The sequence below is a fragment of the Amblyraja radiata genome, chromosome 3, assembly GCF_010909765.2.
Source record: "Amblyraja radiata isolate CabotCenter1 chromosome 3, sAmbRad1.1.pri, whole genome shotgun sequence".
Classification (NCBI taxonomy): domain Eukaryota; kingdom Metazoa; phylum Chordata; class Chondrichthyes; order Rajiformes; family Rajidae; genus Amblyraja; species Amblyraja radiata.
Window position 1 is genome coordinate 74,792,482 of NC_045958.1, and position 21,332 is coordinate 74,813,813.

The following is a 21,332-nucleotide window of genomic DNA, read 5'->3' on the forward strand; positions in this document are numbered from 1 at the left end:
TGTCTGAGGTTGTGTTTCTTTTTTGGAAAAACAAATCAAAAGACAGTAACTTACAACTATTCACTTCACGTTCTGCAGGTTTGGGTTTTCAGGTTTATCATGAGCCTAGATATTGAAAGGGAAAGTAAACCACGCTTTTGAAAAGCTCTAACTGCACTCTATCAAACACCGGGCACTGCTTGACATAATGGGTATAGCTATCTGCACTTTCACTTCCAAAATTTAATTTTGAGTGTGACAAATACTGATGGAAGTAAAAATTTAATCTGCATGCCTGTCTGACATAACTAATAGGGAGAGCGGCTTCCAATTACCTTTGTAACCACAAACTATCATACAAGGGGTGTCTTTATATTGGTTTAGACCAGCCCCACACCTGGGTACTAATCATAGTAACTATAAATTGTCTGCAAGTCAAATGAATCGGGCACAGTATGCTACAAGAAACAGAATGAGGAGGAGGAGTAGGGTAAAGAAATGTGCATCCCAGCCATCGGAAGAGACACCACTGCCTGAATTGAACTGAATTGCAACATTTCTCTGCTGTGCCGTGTTAAAATTCAGAACAGATTCGGGACCATGTCATGGAAGACCAAAGAAAGTTATTCCACCTTGAATGTTTCTTTCCGTTTAAAGGACTTGGAATTGAATGAAACTCTCAAATCGATCCTTTTATTGTACCCTTTGTCGTGAGGCTGGATGGTCTCTGTGGGGGAAACTGTTTTTAAAACAGAAACATACTCAGTTTTGTTTTTTGCAACCACATTGATCATTTGCCAGAGTTAGCTACTTGCTGACCAGTTATGATGAGCTAATTTTTGGCAAAGATACGTGAATATTACCTTCCTTTGGTATAATAAGTATCAATACTGCAGTGCACAGAAATGGTTCGCTGTAAATGGTTCAATATATTTTAAAGGCATGGATGGATACGAATAACCACAAGAGAGGAAAACGCATGAATTACTAACTGCAAGCTAAATGTAATTGAAAACAAAGGAGTTTCCTTAAGAGATTGGTACTTCCCTCAACTGATACGGTTGAAGTGACCATTGATATTATTTAAGGAAGAAGGAAGAAAAATCCCAGATATTTGGAGTTTTTTTTCCCTTGATCTAATACTGGGCAGTTATGACAATGTTTACTTGACATTGCACTCAAAAGCTGACACCCTTAAGAAACCCTTTACACTTTGGGAAACCTTAGATGTTTTGTATTTAAAATCTTTCTATCAGTATCTATCCAAGACAACTGTCCTCTTGAGGACAGTTGGACAGTCTACTAGGTGAATTGGAGCAATTGATAAGTTTTATACCAAGAATTTTCATTTAAATTTTGAAGACAACAAAGCTTGTGTTAATCAAAGCCAATAACCGTTACATTTCAGCATCAAGTGAAGAAACCATCAAAATATATAATTAAACAGTGTTTATCAAATACATTGTTTCAAAAGACACTCACAGCCAGGTATTGAATACTTTTTAAAAAAAAACATTAAAAGCTGATTGGCTCATTTTATATCAGTCATATGGATTTGTTTGTCCAGACAGCAATCTGTTCAAAAATTGGAGCATTATTCTGTTCTAGGTTCCCCCACAACTATTTGTTTAATGATTAATTTTCTGTGCTTTTGTGTTTTTTAAACCTGTTGTTCATGTTGCTGTTCAGAAGTCCTTTTAAAATTAAGTACCACATTAAATGATGCGGAAACTTTGTACTAATGCCTCTGTTTTAATCATTTAATAAATTCCTTGCTATGTTTTGCAATCAAGATAATGTCCTCTCATCAAACAGCATGCACAAATGCAATAGGGTTTAGATTAGATTGATGTCAATAAGAACAGGGGAGAAACATTCTCCAGCAGCTGAAAGCAAAACTTGCATAAAAAGAGTTTCTTGTTAGAAACCAAACATGGGCACCTCCAGGACGTGACTGCAGGAATTTCTCACTGCAGTGTCCAAGAACTAATCATATTTTAGTAATGATTCAGGTTGCAGGTGACACTAAAAAAGGCGGTATCGTAGCTAGCGAAGATGGTGATCAGAGGTTGGGCAGGCTGGAAACTTATTCTTTGGCGCGCTGGTGGTTGAGTAGTTATGTTACAGAGATGTATAAGGTCATGAAGGAAATAGTGTGATTGCACAGTTTTTAACCAGCATAGGTGAATTAAGAACCAGAGGACTTGGGTTTAAAGTGAGAGGGAAAGACAATAGGATCCAAGGAGGCAACTTTATCACACGGAGCATGATGAGTACATGGAACGAGCTGCCAGAGGAGGTATAGTAGTTGAGGCAGGCACTATAAAAACATTTAAAAGACACTTGGTAATTCGGATTTCACTGTAGCTTAATTGGTACATGTGACAATAAACTGACCTTTGAACCTTTGAAAGGTACATGGATAGGAAAGATTTGGAAGGACGTGTGCCAAATGCGGCCAGATGAGACTAGTGTGAATGGGGCATCTTGGTCAGCAAAGGCACGTTGGAGTAAAGGGCCTGTTTCCATGCTGTATGGCTCAATCTCCCACAGCATCATCAACGACCTTCCTTTCGTCATAAGGTTGGGGGTGGGGAATTTTATTTGTTGACTGTGCAATGTTCACTTCTATCCGTGACTGCCCTGACAATGCAGTCCAAGCCTGGATGTATTATAAACTGAAAAACCTGACTACGGGCTGATAAAGTGCATTTCTAGTGGAATAGTCATAAGACCTCCTCTTCATGTGCAGTGCTATTGATTTGAGAAACTCAGTGACATTCTAGTAATTTGCTTTGACCTAAAACCTAATTGGACAGGCTTCATAAATACCATAGCTAAAAGAAAAAGCCAAAACTTAACCTTTAACTTGCCTATCCACAATCTTGAACCTTTCCACCATTTACCAAACCCAAGTCAGTGGCATGATGGAATACGTTTGCATTGGCTGGATGAATGCAGTTTCAAAACAGAAGAAGCTCCACACCAACCATGACAGAATAACCAAGTTAATCAGCACTCTAGCTGACAGTCTATGCTTGGATGCCTTGTATCTCGCCTACAAAGTACACTACAGAACTCTGCAAAGTTTTTTCAACTCATATAACCATATAACCATATAACAATTACAGCACGGAAACAGGCCATCTCGACCCTTCTAGTCCGTGCCGAACACGTATTCTCCCCTAGTCCCATATACCTGCGCTCAGACCATAACCCTCCATTCCTTTCCATATATAACCATATAACAATTACAGCACGGAAACAGGCCATCTCGACCCTTCTAGTCCGTGCCGAACACATAATCTCCCCTAGTCCCATATACCTGCGCTCAGACCATAACCCTCCATTCCTTTCCCGTCCATATAACTATCCAATTTATTTTTAAATGATAAAAACGAACCTGCCTCCACCACCTTCACTGGAAGCTCATTCCACACAGCCACCACTCTCTGAGTAAAGAAGTTCCCCCTCATGTTACCCCTAAACTTCTATCCCTTAATTCTCAAGTCATGTCCCCTTGTTTGAATCTTCCCTACTCTCAGTGGGGAAAAGCTTGTCCACGTCAACTCTGTCTATCCCTCTCATCATTTTAAAGACCTCTATCAAGTCCCCCCTTAACCTTCTGCGCTCCAAAGAATAAAGCCCTAACTTGTTCAACCTTTCTCTGTAACTTAGTTGCTGAAACCCAGGCAACATTCTAGTAAATCTCCTCTGTACTCTCTCTATTTTGTTGACATCCTTCCTATAATTAGGCGACCAAAATTGTACACCATACTCCAGAATTGGCCTCACCAATGCCTTGTACAAATTTAACATTACATCCCAACTTCTATACTCAATGCTCTGATTTATAAAGGCCAGCACCCCAAAAGCTTTCTTTACCACCCTATCTACATGAGATTCCACTTTCAGGGAACTGTGCACAGTTATTCAGTCATCAAGCTCTTCCAATCACTATTCCAATCTGAAGAAGGGTCTCGACCCGAAACATCACCCATTCCTTCTCTCCAGAGATGCTGCCTGTCCCGTTGAGTTACTCCAGCTTTTAATATCTATCTTTGGTTTAAACCAGTATCTGCAGATCCTTCTTACACATTAGCCAATCAGACCCTGCAGCGCTTCAGCATTTGATTACTACTACAGTGAGCCTGTTGCAAAGAAATAACTTTTGGCACAAATCGGAGTATGGTCTTGTTTCCTTGAATTCATTCGTACTTTGTGAATCATGATTATTTGTAATGTGGGGAATAGAAACATAGAAACATTAAAAATAGGTGCAGGAGGCAGCCATTTGGCCCTTCGAGCCTGCACCGCCATTCATTGTGATCATGGCTGATCATCCACAATCAGTAGCCCGTGCCTGCCTTCTACCAATATCCTTTGATTCCGCTAGCCCCTAGAGTTCTATCTAACTCTATTTTAAATTTATCCAGCGAATTGGCCTCTACTGCCTTCTGTGGCAGATAATTCCACTAATTCACAACTCTCTGGATGAAAAAAGTTTTTTTCATCTCCCCTTTATTCGTAGACTGTGGCCCCTGGTTCTGGACTCCCCCATCATTGGGAACATTTTTCCTACATCTAGCTTATCCAGTACTTTTATAATTTTATACGTTTCTATAAGATTGCCTCTCAACCTTCTAAATTCCAGTGAATACAAGCATAGTCTTTCCAATCTTTCCTCATATGACAGTCCCGTCATCCCGGGGATTAACCTCGTGAACCTACGCTGCACTGTCTCAATAGCAAGGATGTCCTTCTTCAAATTAGGAGACCAAAACTCCACACAGCACTCCAGATGTGGTCTCATCAGGGCTCTGTACAGCTGCAGAAGAACCTCTTTACTCCTATACTCAAATCCTCTCATTATGAAGGCCAACATGCCATTAGCTTTCTTCACTGCCTGCTGTACCTGCATGTTTACTTTCAGTGACTGGTGTACAAGGACACCCAGGTCTCGTTGCACTTCCCTTTTTCCTAATCTGACACCATTGATATAATAATCTGCCTCCTTGTTCTTGCCGCCAACGTGGATAACCTCATTTATCTACATTATACTGCATCTGCCATGCATCTGCCCACTCAAGTCACCCTGCAAACTCCTAGCATCCTCTTCGCAGTTCACACTGCCACCCAGCTTTGTGCCATCTGCAAATTTGCTAGTGTTAATTTTAATCCCATCTAAATCATTAATATATATTGTAAATAGTTTCGGCACCGAGCCTTGCGGCACTCCACTCGCCACTTCCTGCCATTCTGACAGGGACTCGTTTATTCCTACTCTTTGTTTCCTGTCTGCCAACCAATTCTCTATCGATGTCAATGCCCTACCCCCAATACCATGTGCTCTAATTTTGCCCACAAATCTCCTGTGTGGGACCTTATCAAAGGCTTTCTGAAAGTCCAGATACACTACATCCACTGGCTCTCCTTCATCCATTTTACCTGTCACATCCTCAAAAAAATTCCAGCAGATTAGTCAAGCAGGATTTCCCCTTCATAAATCCATGCTGACTTGGACCAATCCTTTTACTGCTATCCAAATGTGCGGTTATTACTTAAGACTCCAACATCTTCCCACCATCAATGTCAGGCTAACTGGTCTATAATTCCTTGTTTTCTCTCTCGCTCCTTTCTTGAAAAGTGGGATAATATTAGCTACCCTCCAATCCACAGGAACTGATCCTGAATCTATAGAACATTGGAAATCACCAATGCATCCACGATTTCTAGAGCCACCTCTTTGCGTTCCCTGGGATGCAGACCATTAGGCCCTGGGGATTTATCAGCTTTCAGTACCATCAGTCTACCCAATACTATTTCTCGCCTAATGCAAATTTATTTCTGATCCTCTGTCTCCCTAGATCCTCTGTCCTCTAGTACATCTGGAAGATTGTTTGTGTCTTCCTTGATGAAGACAGAACCAAAGTACCTGTTTTGCCGTTTCCTTGTTCCCTGTAATAATGTCACCTGTTTCTGCCTTCAAGGGACCCACATTTGTCCTTAATTTTGTAGCGGTTCAAGAAGGCAGCTCAACCTGCACTTTCTGAAGCGCATTAGGGAGGTGCAATAAAAATAGGATTGCTAGTGCAGTCCCACGGCCTGTGAATGGTAATAAGAACGTGATTATGGCACGACTCTTTCCTGTTAAATATATTTAAGGAACTGCTGCGATATTTTGCCTGTTTCTCACATTATTATTCCATGAGACACAGTTTTTTTTCTGGAACCTTAGGATGCAGCCCAGGCACTTATACTTTCTGATTCAGTTATATAAATGTTTTCTGAGCATTTAGGATAACTTTCAGGAATCTGCCTTGCTCATGAATGCGAGAATAATTCTTTAGTTAATGGAGCTGTCATTTTAAGTTAACTAATGAGGGATTGTGCTAGCTGAGCAGTGCAATATCCTGTTACTAATCCTTGTGCCAAAGCTGCTGCAGAATGTTTACATCTTTTGTTCAAAGTGGTTCGTCTGATCTTATGTACTTTTTCTGAAATTCTTTTATCAGCATTGAATTTGTTTTTTGTAATCTGCATCTATCACTTTCCCTCCTTATTATTTTCCTGGTTTAAAGTAAATCATTTCCGATTTTGCAGTGCTCGTTCCTTGTTCTATTCATTCGTGACTTACGATTACACATAGAAGTTGGCATCGGTTTGGTGCTCTGATAGCAAACAGAAATTCCTGGTGCTGTGTCTGAAGGCAGCTGGTGCCATGATACAAAGGATCATCTGTTGGACTTCTACGTAGAGAAGTAATTAAGTGTTGAGTTTGCAGACTCGTCCATTCAACAGTAAGATAAAGAAGACCAGGCTAGAACAACCTCTTCTGTGGCTACTTGGACTAAGAGGTATTCACAGTATTTCAGAATCAGAAAGGGCTTCCTGAGATGGAAAAGCGATGTGGTTATAGTTTTATGTGGATTTTGAATTGCGCTGCTGATTGAAAGAAGGATTGTCTGTTACATTGCCCATACAGGAATAGAAGGAAGCATTCATTAAAATTGAGGAAAACACCAACCAGGTGTGATTGCCTGGAAGCTCATTGACTTGGATAGTAAAGGGGTTTGCTGGATTTAATTTCTGTAGTCCTTCATGATACAGGTTCTAAAACACCATCATGTATGGCAACATCTGTAACTAAAAGTGAATGCATTCTAGATTTTACCAAAATGGACAATATATTTGCTGGATGCTTTTTTCGGTATTGTAGCAAACTGCCTCTTACCTCTCTTGCTTATCCCGTTTGAATTATTCGATTGTTGTGCCACTTGCTAGGGAGATTTACAGCCCTGAAGGAGCCCATCTAGCCAATCATGTTGATACATCACAAAAAAATGTTGTTGAGACTTGCTTCCGCCCTCTTGGTCTATAGTCATTGCACACTGTTCATCCAGGTAATATTTTGAAACCATTTGGGTTCTTGCTTTGTCCTCTTATCAATCAACAAACCCCATCCCCTTGGGTGAATGTTTTTTCTATAAATTCTCCTAACATCTCCATAACTAAAAATCCATGTTTAGTTCATGGATCCATCCATCCATCCAAAAATCCATGAAAAATCCATCCATCCAAAAATTTATTGCCCCCCTTAATTTTGTACACCTCAACAAATTCTTCCCTCCACATTCTCCGTTCCAAAGGAAACTAACTTGGCCTTTTCTCCCCACTGTCATGGAAAAATATTTTGCCCTTTTTTAAACACGTTAAGTTAAATTAAACCTCCATCCTTGATCTTTGGAACATGCTCAAACTCTTTCCATGTTCAGATATATTACTCATCCTCCCCCCCCCCCCCCCTCCCCTCCACTCCATCCCACACTGATATTCACGCACTATCAAATACAGTTGGTCACTAAGCTGTGCAGAAACTTTAGTGGAGTATCAGATGCCAAATTAGAACTTTGCAATCTCTCAAAGATATTAGCAAACCACTGTTTTTAATTTAATATAATTCCAGGGAAGGAGATCCAACTAGCTCCACTATGACTTTGGAAGACAGTGCAATCTGTTTAACATTGGAGAAAAGTACACTGGAAATGGAAAATGATGATGATTCTGAATTTGACATTCGTTTGGTAAGTACCAATGGATGAGAATGGCCTAGTCCACTGGAGGACACTTCTCAGTGCTGCAGATGCTTTAATGCAAACACGTAACTGAATTGCTCACTAAACATCCATTATGCCAATTATTAATGTCCAGTCCTTTGTAATTCCTGCTGATAAATGGCTTGTTTACAAATCCCCTTTTCATTGAGCCCATCATTTGGGGAGATGACACTAATTTTAAAAATATCAATTTGGGTAAATGGCTCGAGCATAGGTTTCTAATTATTTATCTTTTCAATGGTTATCTTAATTATGAAAAGTTAACTAAAAGATTAATGGTTCCATTTGTGAGGTGATTTTTGTTTATCGTGTTTTATTTCTCTCAAGTTAGTTACCCATTTTGGATTTGTTCCAATGTGGGCACTTAGCAACACTTTCTGCTTCAATGCATCCTGACCCAATTTGCCAAGCAGGTGGTAAATTAGAATAAATACTTTGAAAATACTGGAACACTAATGAATTGTTTGGCTTAATTAGACTCCTGTGAGCAAATAGATTAAACAAGTTGATAAAGTTACTATTAAGAGCAATGAGTGGTAAAAGCAAATTATTTACAATTAAGTGCAATGTCAAGTTTTTAAGACTTCCACAAATTAATCCTGAAAACAATTAAAGATTGGTTTACAATTATTTGAAACCGATTTTGAACTTGTATTTGCATAATTGGGATTCACATTTTGAAGTCCACAATTTAAAAATGAATTCCAGTATGTATTGCCATGTAAAATGGTTGTTAAATGCCAAACGACAATAGTTATAGCATAACTAAACATGCTGCAGCCTTAATGCACAACATTACCGGGAAGATCAAAGACAGGAGCTGCTTGTATTTCTATGAACAGAGCATGAGGAACAGGGGAAGGCCACTCAGCCCCTTAGACTTGCTCACCATTCAACAAGATGATGGCTGATCTTCTACCTCAGCTTCAATTACTTTCAAGGTGAAGATTTCCAAAGATTTATCTCCAAAGCTTATTTTATGACAACCCTGATGAGCCTACTTATATTCAGACTGTCACTCCCAGTTCTACCCTCGACGGGCTGGGGAAATAACCTCCATAACTACCATGTTGAAACCTCTAATAATCTTGAATCGCACACACGCACGCACGCACACACACACATACTCAATATCATCATCCAATGCATCCTGTCCCTGCCTTCTCTCCTGACCCCTTTAGCCACAAGGGCCACATCTAACTGCCTCTTAAATGTAGCCAATGAACTGGCCTCAACTACCTTCTGTGGCAGGGAATTCCAGCGATTCACCACTCTCTGTGTTTTTCTCATCTCGGCCCTAAAGGATTTCCCCCTTATCCTTAAACTGTGACCACTTGTTCTGGACTTCCCCAACATCGGGAACAATCTTCCTGCATCTAGCCTGTCCAACCCCTTAAGAATTTAGGAAGTTTCTATAAGATCCCCCCGCAATCTTCTAAATTCTAGCGAGTACAAGCTGAGTCTATCCAGTCTTTCTTCATATGAAAGTCCTGACATCCCAGGAATCAGTCTGGTGAACCTTCTCTGTACTCCCTCTATGGCAAGAATGTCTTTCCTCAGATTAGGAGACCAAAACTGTACGCAATACTCCAGGTGTGGTCTCACCAAGACCCTGTACAACTGCAGTAGAACCTCCCTGCTCCTATACTCAAATCCTTTTGCTATGAATGCAAACATAACATTCGCTTTCTTCACTACCTGCTGCACCTGCATGCCTACTTTCAATGACTGGTGTACCATGACAACCAGGTCTCGTTGCATCTCCCCTTTTCCTAATCGGCCACCATTCAGATAATAGTCTACTCTCCTGTTTTTGCCACCAAAGTGGATAACCTCACATTTATCCACATTATACTACATCTGCCATGCATTTTCCCACTCACCCAGCCTATCCAAGTCACCTTGCAGCCTCCTAGCATCCTCCTCATAGCTAACACTGCCCCCCAGCTTCGTGTCATCCGCAAACTTGGAAATGTTGCATACAATTCCCTCGTCCAAATCATTAACATATATTGTAAATAGCTGGGGTCCCAGCACTGAGCCTTGCGGTACCCCACTAGTCACTACCTGCCATTCTGAAAAGGACCCGTTTACTCCTACTCTTTGCTTCCTGTCTGCCAGCCAGTTCTCTACCAAAACCAAAACTGAACCCCCAATACCGTGTGCTTTAAGTTTGTATACTAATCTCTTATGTGGGACCTTGTCGAAAACCTTCTGAAAGTCCAGATATAACACATCCACTGGTTCTCCTTTATCCACTCTACTAGTTACATCCTCGAAAAGTTCTATAAGATTCGTCAGACATGATTTACCTTTCATAAATCCATGCTGACTTTGTCCAATGATTTCACCACTTTCCAAATGTGCTGCTATCCCATCTTTAATAACTGACTCTAGCAGTTTCCCCACTACCGATGTTAGACTAACTGGTCTGTAATTCCCCGTTTTCTCTCTCCCTCCCTTTTTAAAAAGTGGGGTTACATTAGCTACCCTCCAATCCTCAGGAACTACTCCAGAATCTAAAGAGTTTTGAAAAATTATCACTAATGCATCCACTATTTCTGGGGCTACTTCCTTAAGTACTCTGGGATGCAGCCTATGTGGCCCTGGGGATTTATCGGCCGTTAATCCATTCAATTTACCTAACACCACTTCCCGGCTAACCTGGATTTCACTCAGTTCCTCCATCTCATTTGACCCCCGGTCCCCTGCTATTTCCGGCAGATTATTTATGTCTACCTTAGTGAAGACAGAACTAATGTAGTTATTCAATTGGTCTGCCATGTCCTTGTTCCCCATGATCAATTCACCTGTTTCTGACTGCAAGGGACCTACATTTGTTTTAACTAATCTTTTTCCCTTCACATATCTATAAAAACTTTTGCAGTCAGTTTTTATGTTCCCTGCCATAATCTTTCATAATCTATTTTCCCTTTCCTAATTAAGCCCTTTGTCCTCCTCTGCTGGACTGAATTTCTCCCAGTCCTCTGGTAGGCTGCTTTTTCTGGCTAATTTATATGCTTCATCTTTTGTTTTGATACTATCCTTGATTTCCCTTGTTATCTACGGATGCACTACCTTCCCTGATTTATTCTTTTGCCAAACTGGGATGAACAATTGTTGTAGTTCATCCATGCAGTCTTTAAATGCCTTCCATTGCATATCCACTGTCAACCCTTTAAGAATCAATTGCCAGTCTATCTTGGCCAATTCACGTCTCATACCCTCAAAGTTACCTTTCTTTAAGTTCACAACCCTTGTTTCTGAATTAATTATGTCACTCCCCATCCTAATGAAGAACTCAACCATATTATGGTCACTCTTGTCCAAGGGGCCACGGACAACAAGACTGCTAACTAACCCATTACTCAATACCCAGCCCAGAATAGCCTACTCTCTCGTTGGTTCCTCCACATGTTGGTTTAGAAAACTATCCCGCATACATTCCAAGAAATCCTCTTCCTCAGCACCCCTGCCAATTTGATTCACCCAATCTATATGTAGATTGAAGTCGCCCATTATAACTGTTTTACCTTTGTTGCACGCATTTTTAATTTCTTGTTTGATGCCATCCCCAGCTCCACTACTACTCTTAGGTGGCCTGTACACAACACCCACTAGCGTTTTCTGCCCCTTAGTGTTTCGCAGCTCCACCCATATCGATTCCACATCCTCCAAGCTAATGTCCTTCCTTTCTATTGCGTTAATCTCCTCTCTAACCAGCAACGCTACCCCACCTCCTTTTCCTTTCTGTCTATCCCTCCTGAATATTGAATATCCCTGGATGTTCAGCTCCCAGCCTTGGTCACCCTGGAGCCATGTCTCCGTGATCCCAACTATATCATAGTCATTAATAACTATCTGCACATTCAACTCATCCACCTTATTACGAATGCTCCTTGCATTGAGACACAAAGCCTTCAGGCTTGTTTTTTACAACACTCTTACCCTTATACAATTAGGTTGAAAAGTGGCCCTTTTTGATTTTTGCCCTGCCTGCCACTTTTACTTTTCACCTTGTTACCTATTGCTTCTACCCTCATTTTACAGCCCTCTGTCTCTCTGCTCACACATTTAAGAAACCCACCACCTCTTATTCTCTGTTTATTATCTTTTTCTTCTTTCTCCCCTACATGTTGGGTCTGAGTGCTTCCCTTCTCTGCCTCCTGCCTCACACACTGTCTACTAGCTTTCTCTATTTGAGTCCCTCCCCCCAACCGTTCTAGTTTAAAGTCTCCCCAGTAGCCTTTGCAAATCTCCCCGCCAGGATATTGGTCCCCCTCGGGTTCAAGTGCAATTCGTCCTTTTTGTACAGATCACACCTTCCCCAAAAGAGGTCCTAATGATCCAGAAACTGGAATCCCTGCCCTCTGCACCAGTCCTTCAGCCACGCATTTATCCTCCACCTCGCTCCATTCCTACTCTCACTGTTGCGTGGCACAGGCAGTAATCCTGAGATTGTTACCTTTGCGGTCCTTCTCCTTAACTCTCCTCCTAATTCCCTAAATTCTCCTTTCAGGACCTCTTCTCTTTTTCTACCTATGTCATTGGTACCTATATGTACCACGACCTCGGGCTCCTCTCCCTCCCATTTCAGGATATCTTGGACACTCCAGAGCAAGTACATCCTTTCTTGGGAAAGGGGACTAAAATTGTACACAGTTCTCCATGTGTGATCTCACTAAGGTCCCATATAATTGCAGTAACTCTCACAACACATACTAAATACTTTGTGTAATATACTGATGTAACATACTATTTGCCTTCTTAATCGGCTGGTACATCTGCATGTTAGTTTTCGGTGGCTTCTGTTTTCAATGGACATCCTGTTCCCTTTGAACACACTCAGTTTCTCTCATTTAAAAAACACACAGCATTTCAGTACTTTGCTATTGAACTGCACAATCTCTCATATTTTCCAATACTACATGTGGTTGTTCCCTCACTGTTTATCCATGTCTTCTTGAATCCTCCTTAGGTCCTCATCAATGCTTGCATTCCCAATTTAATTTTGTGTCATCATTCAACATGGAAATATGGTATTTGATTTCTAATATGGCCAGTGAATAGTTGGAGCCCAAGTACAAATCCAAACAGTACCCCCCTGGTCACAGTCTGCCAACCTGAGAAGAACTAGTTTGTTTCTATTCTATTTTCTGGCTTTGAAACATAGAAAAGAAGAACAGGCCTTGAACATTTGGGTGAGGTGCAGAATCTTTCCTGCCCACTCTTGGTCCTCATGCATTGGGAATAGGGTGGGTGTTAAAGAAAACAGTAGTTGTAGCTTGTCATAAGGAATAAGAGTAGAATTAGGCCATTCAGCCCATCAAGGCAACTCCGCCATTCAATCGTGACTGATCTATCTCTCCCTCATAACCCCATTCTCCTGCCTTCTCCCCATAACCTCTGACACCCATACTAATCAAGAATCTATCTATCTGTGCCTTAAAAATATCGACTGACAGCCTTCTGTGGCAAAGAATTCCACAAATTCACCACCTTCTGACTAAAGAAATCTCTCATCTCCTTCCTAAAAGAAGGTCCTTTAATTCTGAAGCTAGGACCTCTAGTTCGAGACGCTCCCACTAATGGAAATATCCTCTCCACATCCACTCGATCCCAAGCCTTTCACTATTCTGTATGTTTCAATTAAACATAGTGAAACACTATTCTGTATGACCCCCTCATTCTTTTAAACTCCAGCGAGTACTGTCCAGGCCCAGTGCTGACAAACGCTCAGTACTGTCCAGGCCCAGTGCTGACAAACGCTCATCACAAGTTAGCATACTCATTCCTGGGATCATTCTTGTAAACCTCCTCTGGACCCTCTCCAGAGCCAGCACATCCTTTCTCAGATATTGTGTGCAATTTTGGGCACCATATTCCAAATGCAGCCTTACCAGCGCCTTAGAGCTTCAACATTACATCCCTGTTTTTGTATACAAGCCCTCTTGAAATAATTGGATTTTCATCCAACTATCTCAGTGAAAAAGGATAGCTGTCACAATAATACTTCCATTTTCTATATGACGGGGCTTCCAAATCATAAATTAATTCATTGGCAGTAAGGCATTTGGAAAGACTAAGAAAACTGCTGTAAGATTCATGAATCATATGGTTAAATATGTCCCTACATCTCCTATCAGTAACTGCAGAAGTCTGCTGGATGACTGAATTCGCTGAGCTCCGCCAAGATGACTTTTGTTTGAGTGTAGGTCTGTGTAGAGGTTAGTATTCCAAAGTGGAAAAATGACGGACTCCTCTCCCCAACACGAACAGATTTTCCCAGTAAACAACTATCTTCAGATATGTTTTGGTTTAAGTATTTTGTGTTTATGGAGCTAATTTATAGGTTTGCACGCAACACCAAGGTCATTTCCTTGTAGAGTATTTTGGTAGTATTTCAGCATTTGCCCATATGGAGTGCACATAGATTTTTTTTAAATGTCTCTTTTATATTTATTCAGGCTGATCTGCTAAAGAGTAATGTTTGAACAATTGCACATTTCTAGAACTGTGCTGAGAGGAAGAAAATAATTTGCTGTTGTGCAGAAATAAAAACAAAGTGCTGTTAATACTCCACATTCAGATAGCATATTTAGGGAGAGAAACAGAATTAAAGTTTTAGATTAATGTCCTATCATCAGTTCTAACCTAATAATCTGTTTTATGCAAACTTGGTTAAGGGATTGATATTAGCCAAGAGACCTGAAGACAAGATCATTGCAGCATTTTAAACTAGCATTTGGGGACCAGGAACCTTTCTCTGTCCAAATGAGAAATAGACAACCTCTGTTTAACATCTCATCTGAAAGATGGCAACTTTGACATTGCGGCATTCTCTCAGTAAAGTAGTGGAATACTGGTCTAAGACATAGTCATAGATAGATACAACGTGGAAACAGGCCCTTCCGCCAACTTGCCCACAACAGCCAACATGTCCCAGCTACACTAGTCCCACCTGCCCATGTTTGGTCCATATCCCCCAACGTGTCCTATCCATGCACTCGTCTAACTGTTCCTTAAACGTTGGGATAGTCCCAGCCTCAACTATGTCCTCTGGCAGCTTGTTACCCCTCAGATTTATATTTAATATTTTCCCCTTCACCTTAAACCTATGTCCTCTGGTCCTCGATTCATCTACTCTGGGCAAGATACTCTGTGCATCTGTCAAGTCTGCAGATTTTGAACCAACAATCCATTATTCTTTTTGTCTTTACTGTATATTTGCTTTTTAACAGGAAGTAAGGTTGTGGTTCAAGGGAGTGATAAATTAAATTAAAGGCCTGTCCCACTGTACGAGGAAATTCAAGAGCTCGTGAATAATTTTCAACGATGAAAAATGTCCACGAGAGCCCTGAGTACCTACGAGCGGCTATTAGCATAATTCTCTGAGTTCGAATCGGGGGAAACTCGGGAGAACTCTTGAATTACCTCGTACAGTGGGACAGGCCCTTAAGGCTTGTGATTTTATAACTTTTTTAAAGAGGATATACTAAATTAAAATTACAAGCCACAAGTTTGAGTACAAACTAAATATTCAATGATTTTTGTGCAATTAACCTCCTGTAACAACATGAGTACTCTGAAATGTTGTGCACTAATAGCCCTGTCCCACGGTACAAGTTCATTCCCGAGTTTGCCCTGATTCGAACTCGGAGATTTACGGTAATGGCCACTCGTCGGAACTCGGGGCTCTCATGGACATTTTTCATCATGTTGAAAAATCTTCACGAGTCTTCCCGTGCTTACCTGCCGTTAGCGAGTCTTCCCGAGTACCTGCCGTTAGCACTAAGAGACGTCCCCGAGCTCCGACGTACCCGCTACGTTCATTCTCCGTGCTTACCACGAGTTTGATTTTTTTTTAACTCGGGAGAGCTCTTGGAATGAACTCGTACCGTGGGACAGGGCTTTAAAAGTTAAAAGTTTCAAGCATTCAAAATGAACATCTTTTGGGAAATGTTAAACCAGACAATGTATCAGGAACATGTAAAGGAGGACATTTCCAGAGATAGCCAATATATACTGATATTGCTTCTGGAGGAATCATTAAATATTGCACCTTTCATTTAACAGCACAATCTATCTATATAATTAAAACTCAAATCTTGACCACATCCTGTTTGTACTGCTAATTGATTTTAGAAAAAATGCTACCACTTACGGCTGTGATTTTTGGCCATCTTACTCCCACTCTGCTGCGCAGCACAAGAGGATTTTTCCCATCGATTAAAAATAAAAGACTTATTAATGTTTTAAAAAATGTTGAGATTCGCTCTCCTGTCAATCATGCCATGAAGGCCACGGCCCTTCCGGTGGGAGGGGGAGGGACTATAAAACCCAGAGGTGTGGGCGTGGCTCGGTCTCTGCAAGATGTGGGGGGGAGAGGACACGACTCTCTGCCTGAGCTATGAATCAACTGAACACTGAATGTCTACTGAACTGTGAGTGTGGTTTTTATGTGGTTTTATGGTGGTTTCACCCTGCTTGAAATGGAATGAAACTGCATTTGAATTTTGTGGCCTTGCACCCTGCTTGAAATGGTATGAAACTGCATTTGAATTTGGTGGCCTTGCACCGTGCTTGAAATGGTATGAAACTGCATTTGAATTTGGTGGCCTTGCACCCTGCGTGAAATGGCATGAATCTGCACTTGAATTTGGTGGCCTTGCACCCTGCCTGAAATGGTATGAAACTGCACTTGAATTTGGTTGCCTTGCACCCTGCTTGAAATGGTATGAAACTGCATTTGAATTTGGTGGCCTTGCACCCTGCTTGAAATGGTAGGAAACTGCATTTGGTGGCCTTGCACCCTGCTTGAAATGGAATTTCAAGGAATAGCCGTGTCAACTGCCAGCCCACCAGCCGTAAAGTGAGCTGCCAGCCCACTAGGCTTGAGTGACTGAGCTGCCAGCCCAAGAATCCATTCGGCACACAACATCCATACTAGCGTTCCAGAGAGAGCCCCCCCCCCCCTCCACTGGCCACCAATATTGGAATTGGTGGAGAGATGGCATATTGCGATGGGGGACCAGCCCTCCTGTGCGAACATGGGACCCAACGGGTCCCACTTAGTCTAGTAAATTGCTAAAATATACTCAAAGTAGGTGATCAGTGTTGAGTTAGTCATACAGCGTGGAAGCGGGCCCTACAGTCCAACTTGCCCACACTGACCAACATGTCCCACCTGCCTGCATTTGGCCCATATCCCTCTAAACCTGTCCTAGCAGGTAACTGTCTAAATGTTTCTTAAACATTGCAATAGTACCTGCCTCAACTACCTCTTCCAGCGGCTCGTACCATGCACCCAAAAAAAGTTCCCCCTCAGGTTCCTGCTCAACCTCTCCCTCTAGCTCAGGCCCTCAAGTCCTGGCTACATCTTCAAGTCCTGGGTAAATCTTCTCTGCACCCTTTCCAGCGACTACATATTTCCTATAACATGGTGCCTGGAACTTAACACAAAACTTATAAGATGCTTAACTACACTTGCATGTGGGCAATGTTTCCTGGCCATCGTGGATGAGCAGTATGGACAGTAGTCACAAACACTTGACAAGTAAACTGAATCTTTCAGGTAAGCACGACTCCTTCAATCAAGTAGGTAAAATTTTACATCATAGTGATAAACTAATTTTAGTCCAATTTTCCTTTAGTCCAACAATTTGAACAAAAATAACTGTTTGCAGACCAAATTAAACTGAATACAAAAGTTAGGATTGCTTCACTTTGCCATAAGTGCCTACATTTGCAATAATTCAAGTAAATGTTGGAAAATAACTAAAATTATAACCAGGACTATGTTATCTATTTTAAATTTGAGTTAAAATTGCATTCAAGGCTGAAAGCAATGCTGGAAAATGTTCCAAAACTATCATAAGCCTAGTCAAAGTTTCTTCAGCGCAGTGCAACCCTGTGCTTCCAGTGTAAAGACAACTTGACTTGTCCTCTAATTATATCTGGGTACATATGACTTAATTGGGTCAGCTCCAAGAGAGGACTGCCACCTGCTCGGAAATAAGACATAGGACGGTCATTCTTCTTCTTGCGTATGGCTTGCACAGCCTAAAGTTGGAGGACAACTTATTTCTTATTTGATCTTTTTTTTTTGTTGATCTTATTTGATTGTGCACGCCGGGTTGATTGCGTTTGTCGAAACAGGGCGGACCACGTGAAGGTTGCAATCTTCCACCCCAGGAAAGTCATTGAATCAATGGATCAGCTACAGCAAAGTATGCAATGCTCCATTGAGGTGGCATTGTGAAGTTTGCACACAGAGAAACGGAGCTTTGAAAGAACCTTTTCAACTTAAAGCAATGTAGTCTTGTTCATGATAAATTATCTTAAGTGTTACTTGGCTTGGAGATTTGTCATGGAAAATCAGAAAATCTGATTGCATATTTTGAGTGGCTCAGCTGGTGGAGCTACTGTCTCGTAGTGCCAGGGACTCTAGTTCGATCCTGACCTCAGGTGCTGTCTATGTGTAGTTTGCATGTTCTCCCTGTGACCACGTGGGTTTCCTCTGGGTTCTCTGGTCCACAATCAAAAGACGTACAGTTTTGTAGGTTAATTTGCCTCTGTAAATTGCCCCAGTGTGTCGGGAGTGGATGGGAAAGTGGGGTAATGTAGAACGAGTGTGAACTGAGTTGTTCTGAACTGTAAGACTGTAAAGGTTCTGCACACTGGTTACTGGGGGGGGAAATCAAATATTCGCTGGTTGTGAATATCTTTAAATGGAAATAGTTACCTTTTGAATACTGGTCCTCATTTCACTTTGTAGCAAGTGAAACAAGTACCAAGGTAAGAGGTTCCAATCCTGCCATGCTTGTTGTCCTTAATCTGGATGTTAGCATATCATCAAGGTTCAGAAGTTTAAAAATACTCTAAATTTTCTATGAAATTAAGATTCCTCTTAGTTTCTGAAATGGCTCTTATTGAGAGTAAATCCCCACTCGCAGGGACATCTGCCCTGCCTGCACTGCCCTGCCCTGCCACATCTGCCCTGCCCTGCCACATCTGCCCTGCCCTGCCACATCTGCCCTGCCCTGCCCTGTACTGCCACATCTGCCCTGCCCTGTACTGCCCTGTACTGCCACATCTGCCCTGCCCTGTACTGCCCTGCCCTGCCACATCTGCCCTGCCCTGTACTGCCACATCTGCCCTGCCCTGCCACATCTGCCCTCCCCTGCCCTGTACTGCCACATCTGCCCTGCCCTGCCCTGTACTGCCCTGTACTGCCACATCTGCCCTGCCCTGCCACATCTGCCCTGCCCTGCCACATCTGTCCTGCACTGCACTGCCCTGCCCTGCACTGCCACATCTGCCCTGCCCTGCCCTGTACTGCCCTGTACTGCCACATCTGCCCTGCCCTGCCACATCTGCCCTGCCCTGCCACATCTGCCCTGCACTGCCACATCTGCCCTGCACTGCCACATCTGCCCTGCCCTGCCACATCTGCCCTGCCCTGTACTGCCACATCTGCCCTGCCCTGCCACATCTGCCCTGCACTGCCCTGCCACATCTGCCCTGTGCTGCCCTGCCCTGCCACATCTGCCCTGCCCTGCCCTGTCCTGCACTGTCAAGCAATTTGAAGAATTTGTAGCAAGTGAAACAAGTACCAAGGTAAGAGGTTCCAATCCTGCCATCAAACGTATATTCCACAAACATTGCCATATAATGTTGCCATTTCATGGTTCAGGGAAAGCGCATTAATTGAATGAATTGTTTTAAAATGCTGATTTTTATTTTTAACTTACACAGAACTGCACGCCATGAAGCTTATTGCAGCATTAAAAATCTTTAATACAACTGCCTTCGCTAAGAAGATTTTTGTTTTTAACCTAGTAAATCGACTGGATGAATTTGTTGGATGGATGTCAGAACAGGCAGAGTATAAACCCAGCCTAAATATTCCTTTCCTACCTGGAAAGATACTCTACACTCCGGCTAATTGAAGAACTAAAACAGAAGTCCCGTTTATTAAACAGAGAATTGTATGGACCTTGTCAACTGACATTGAGCAGGCCAGGATTCAAAAAGAACATTTCACACTTCAGCACCAAGTCTGCGTTGCATGCTATACAAATAGCTCTTTATTTTTTCTTCATATTTGTGATCCTTCTTGCTCATCTGAAAAAAAGGTTGGCATTTTTACTGGTTCTGAAATTCTACCAGATTTATATTTTGTTACTTTGCTGGTTTTGATTGCATACATTTCAGTATCTGGCAGTTTTAGAAGAAAACAATTTTTCAGATGCCAAAAACACTTGTGCCTGAAGCGTGGGTGTTAACTTTTCTATTTTGTTAAATTTCCTACGAAGCAGTCTTTTAACCAGCCTATGGATAAAATTGTCTACTTTGTACTTGCATTGAATTGCAATGTTTGCACATGACTACATTAACAGATATTCTAGAAACGCTAGTTTCGCTTACTTGTCAGTTTAAAAAAAAAAGTTTACAGAAATGTATACACATCATCTCGATGTCTATTTTAAATATGACAAAGAGTCTATTTTAATGAACTCTTTCTGGGAGGTCTTAAAGGTCTCTGTAAATAAATATTCTTCAAAATTGTAAGAAATTTGCTTGAGATGCTTACTGCAAATGTTCACTTAAACAAAACTTGTGTACAGGAATCTGTCAAATTCATGTTCTTCTGAGTTGTATAATAAGAGTCGAATGGCCTGCTGAAATTTATGCTGCATTATATGTATGTAAATTGTATAGGACTTGAGTTTTGCTGCCATTCTGAATCACTGTAAATCTTTCTCCAAGCAATCATGTTCAGATTATTTAAATGTAACGTTATTGAGCATCTATTTATTGAAATTGGTCTTGCTGCAGCCATGTTTCTGGTAATAGGGAGACACTTGGCATCCCCTGGTGGATGTGGTTTAACACTGCACAGCCTTGAGGGCAAACTGAACTTCAGTTTCATTGGCCAATGTTTTGAATCAAATAGAAAGCACTTAGAAAGAAACCACCAGCAGAGAACTAATAAAAAAAACGTTTCACTTGGAACTGCAGCATTACTTTTTATTTATTTACATCCTAACTGTTTTGCTTTATCATAAAAGATTGTGAATCATTTGTTTCCATTTATTCTACAATATTTTGACACATAAACTATTGAAAGCTGATCTGTTAACCTGTCTGAGAAAGCGGTTTGTTTTGTGTGCCATTATTGTTCTACAATAAGCGAGTTCGGTATTCCGAAAAACGCAAGGAATCATGGGATTT

General features: G+C 41.5%; 1 protein-coding gene across 11 annotated transcripts in view; it reads left to right on the forward strand.

Annotated features, from left to right (window-relative positions):
* Positions 1–21,113, forward strand: part of pip5k1b (phosphatidylinositol-4-phosphate 5-kinase type 1 beta) — a 150,224-nt gene extending 129,111 nt beyond the window's left edge. For 8 of the 11 annotated variants that reach the window (XM_033018089.1, XM_033018088.1, XM_033018091.1 and 5 more), the window contains 2 exons: positions 7,946–8,063; positions 19,854–21,113. In XM_033018089.1, coding sequence (XP_032873980.1) covers positions 7,946–8,063; positions 19,854–19,868 — 133 coding nt within the window. In that variant the 3' untranslated portion in view covers positions 19,869–21,113. The remainder of the gene's footprint in view (positions 1–7,945; positions 8,064–19,853) is intronic. The other 3 variants (XM_033018094.1, XM_033018095.1, XM_033018096.1) reach the window with 3 other exon arrangements.
* Positions 21,114–21,332: the final 219 nt, after the last annotated feature.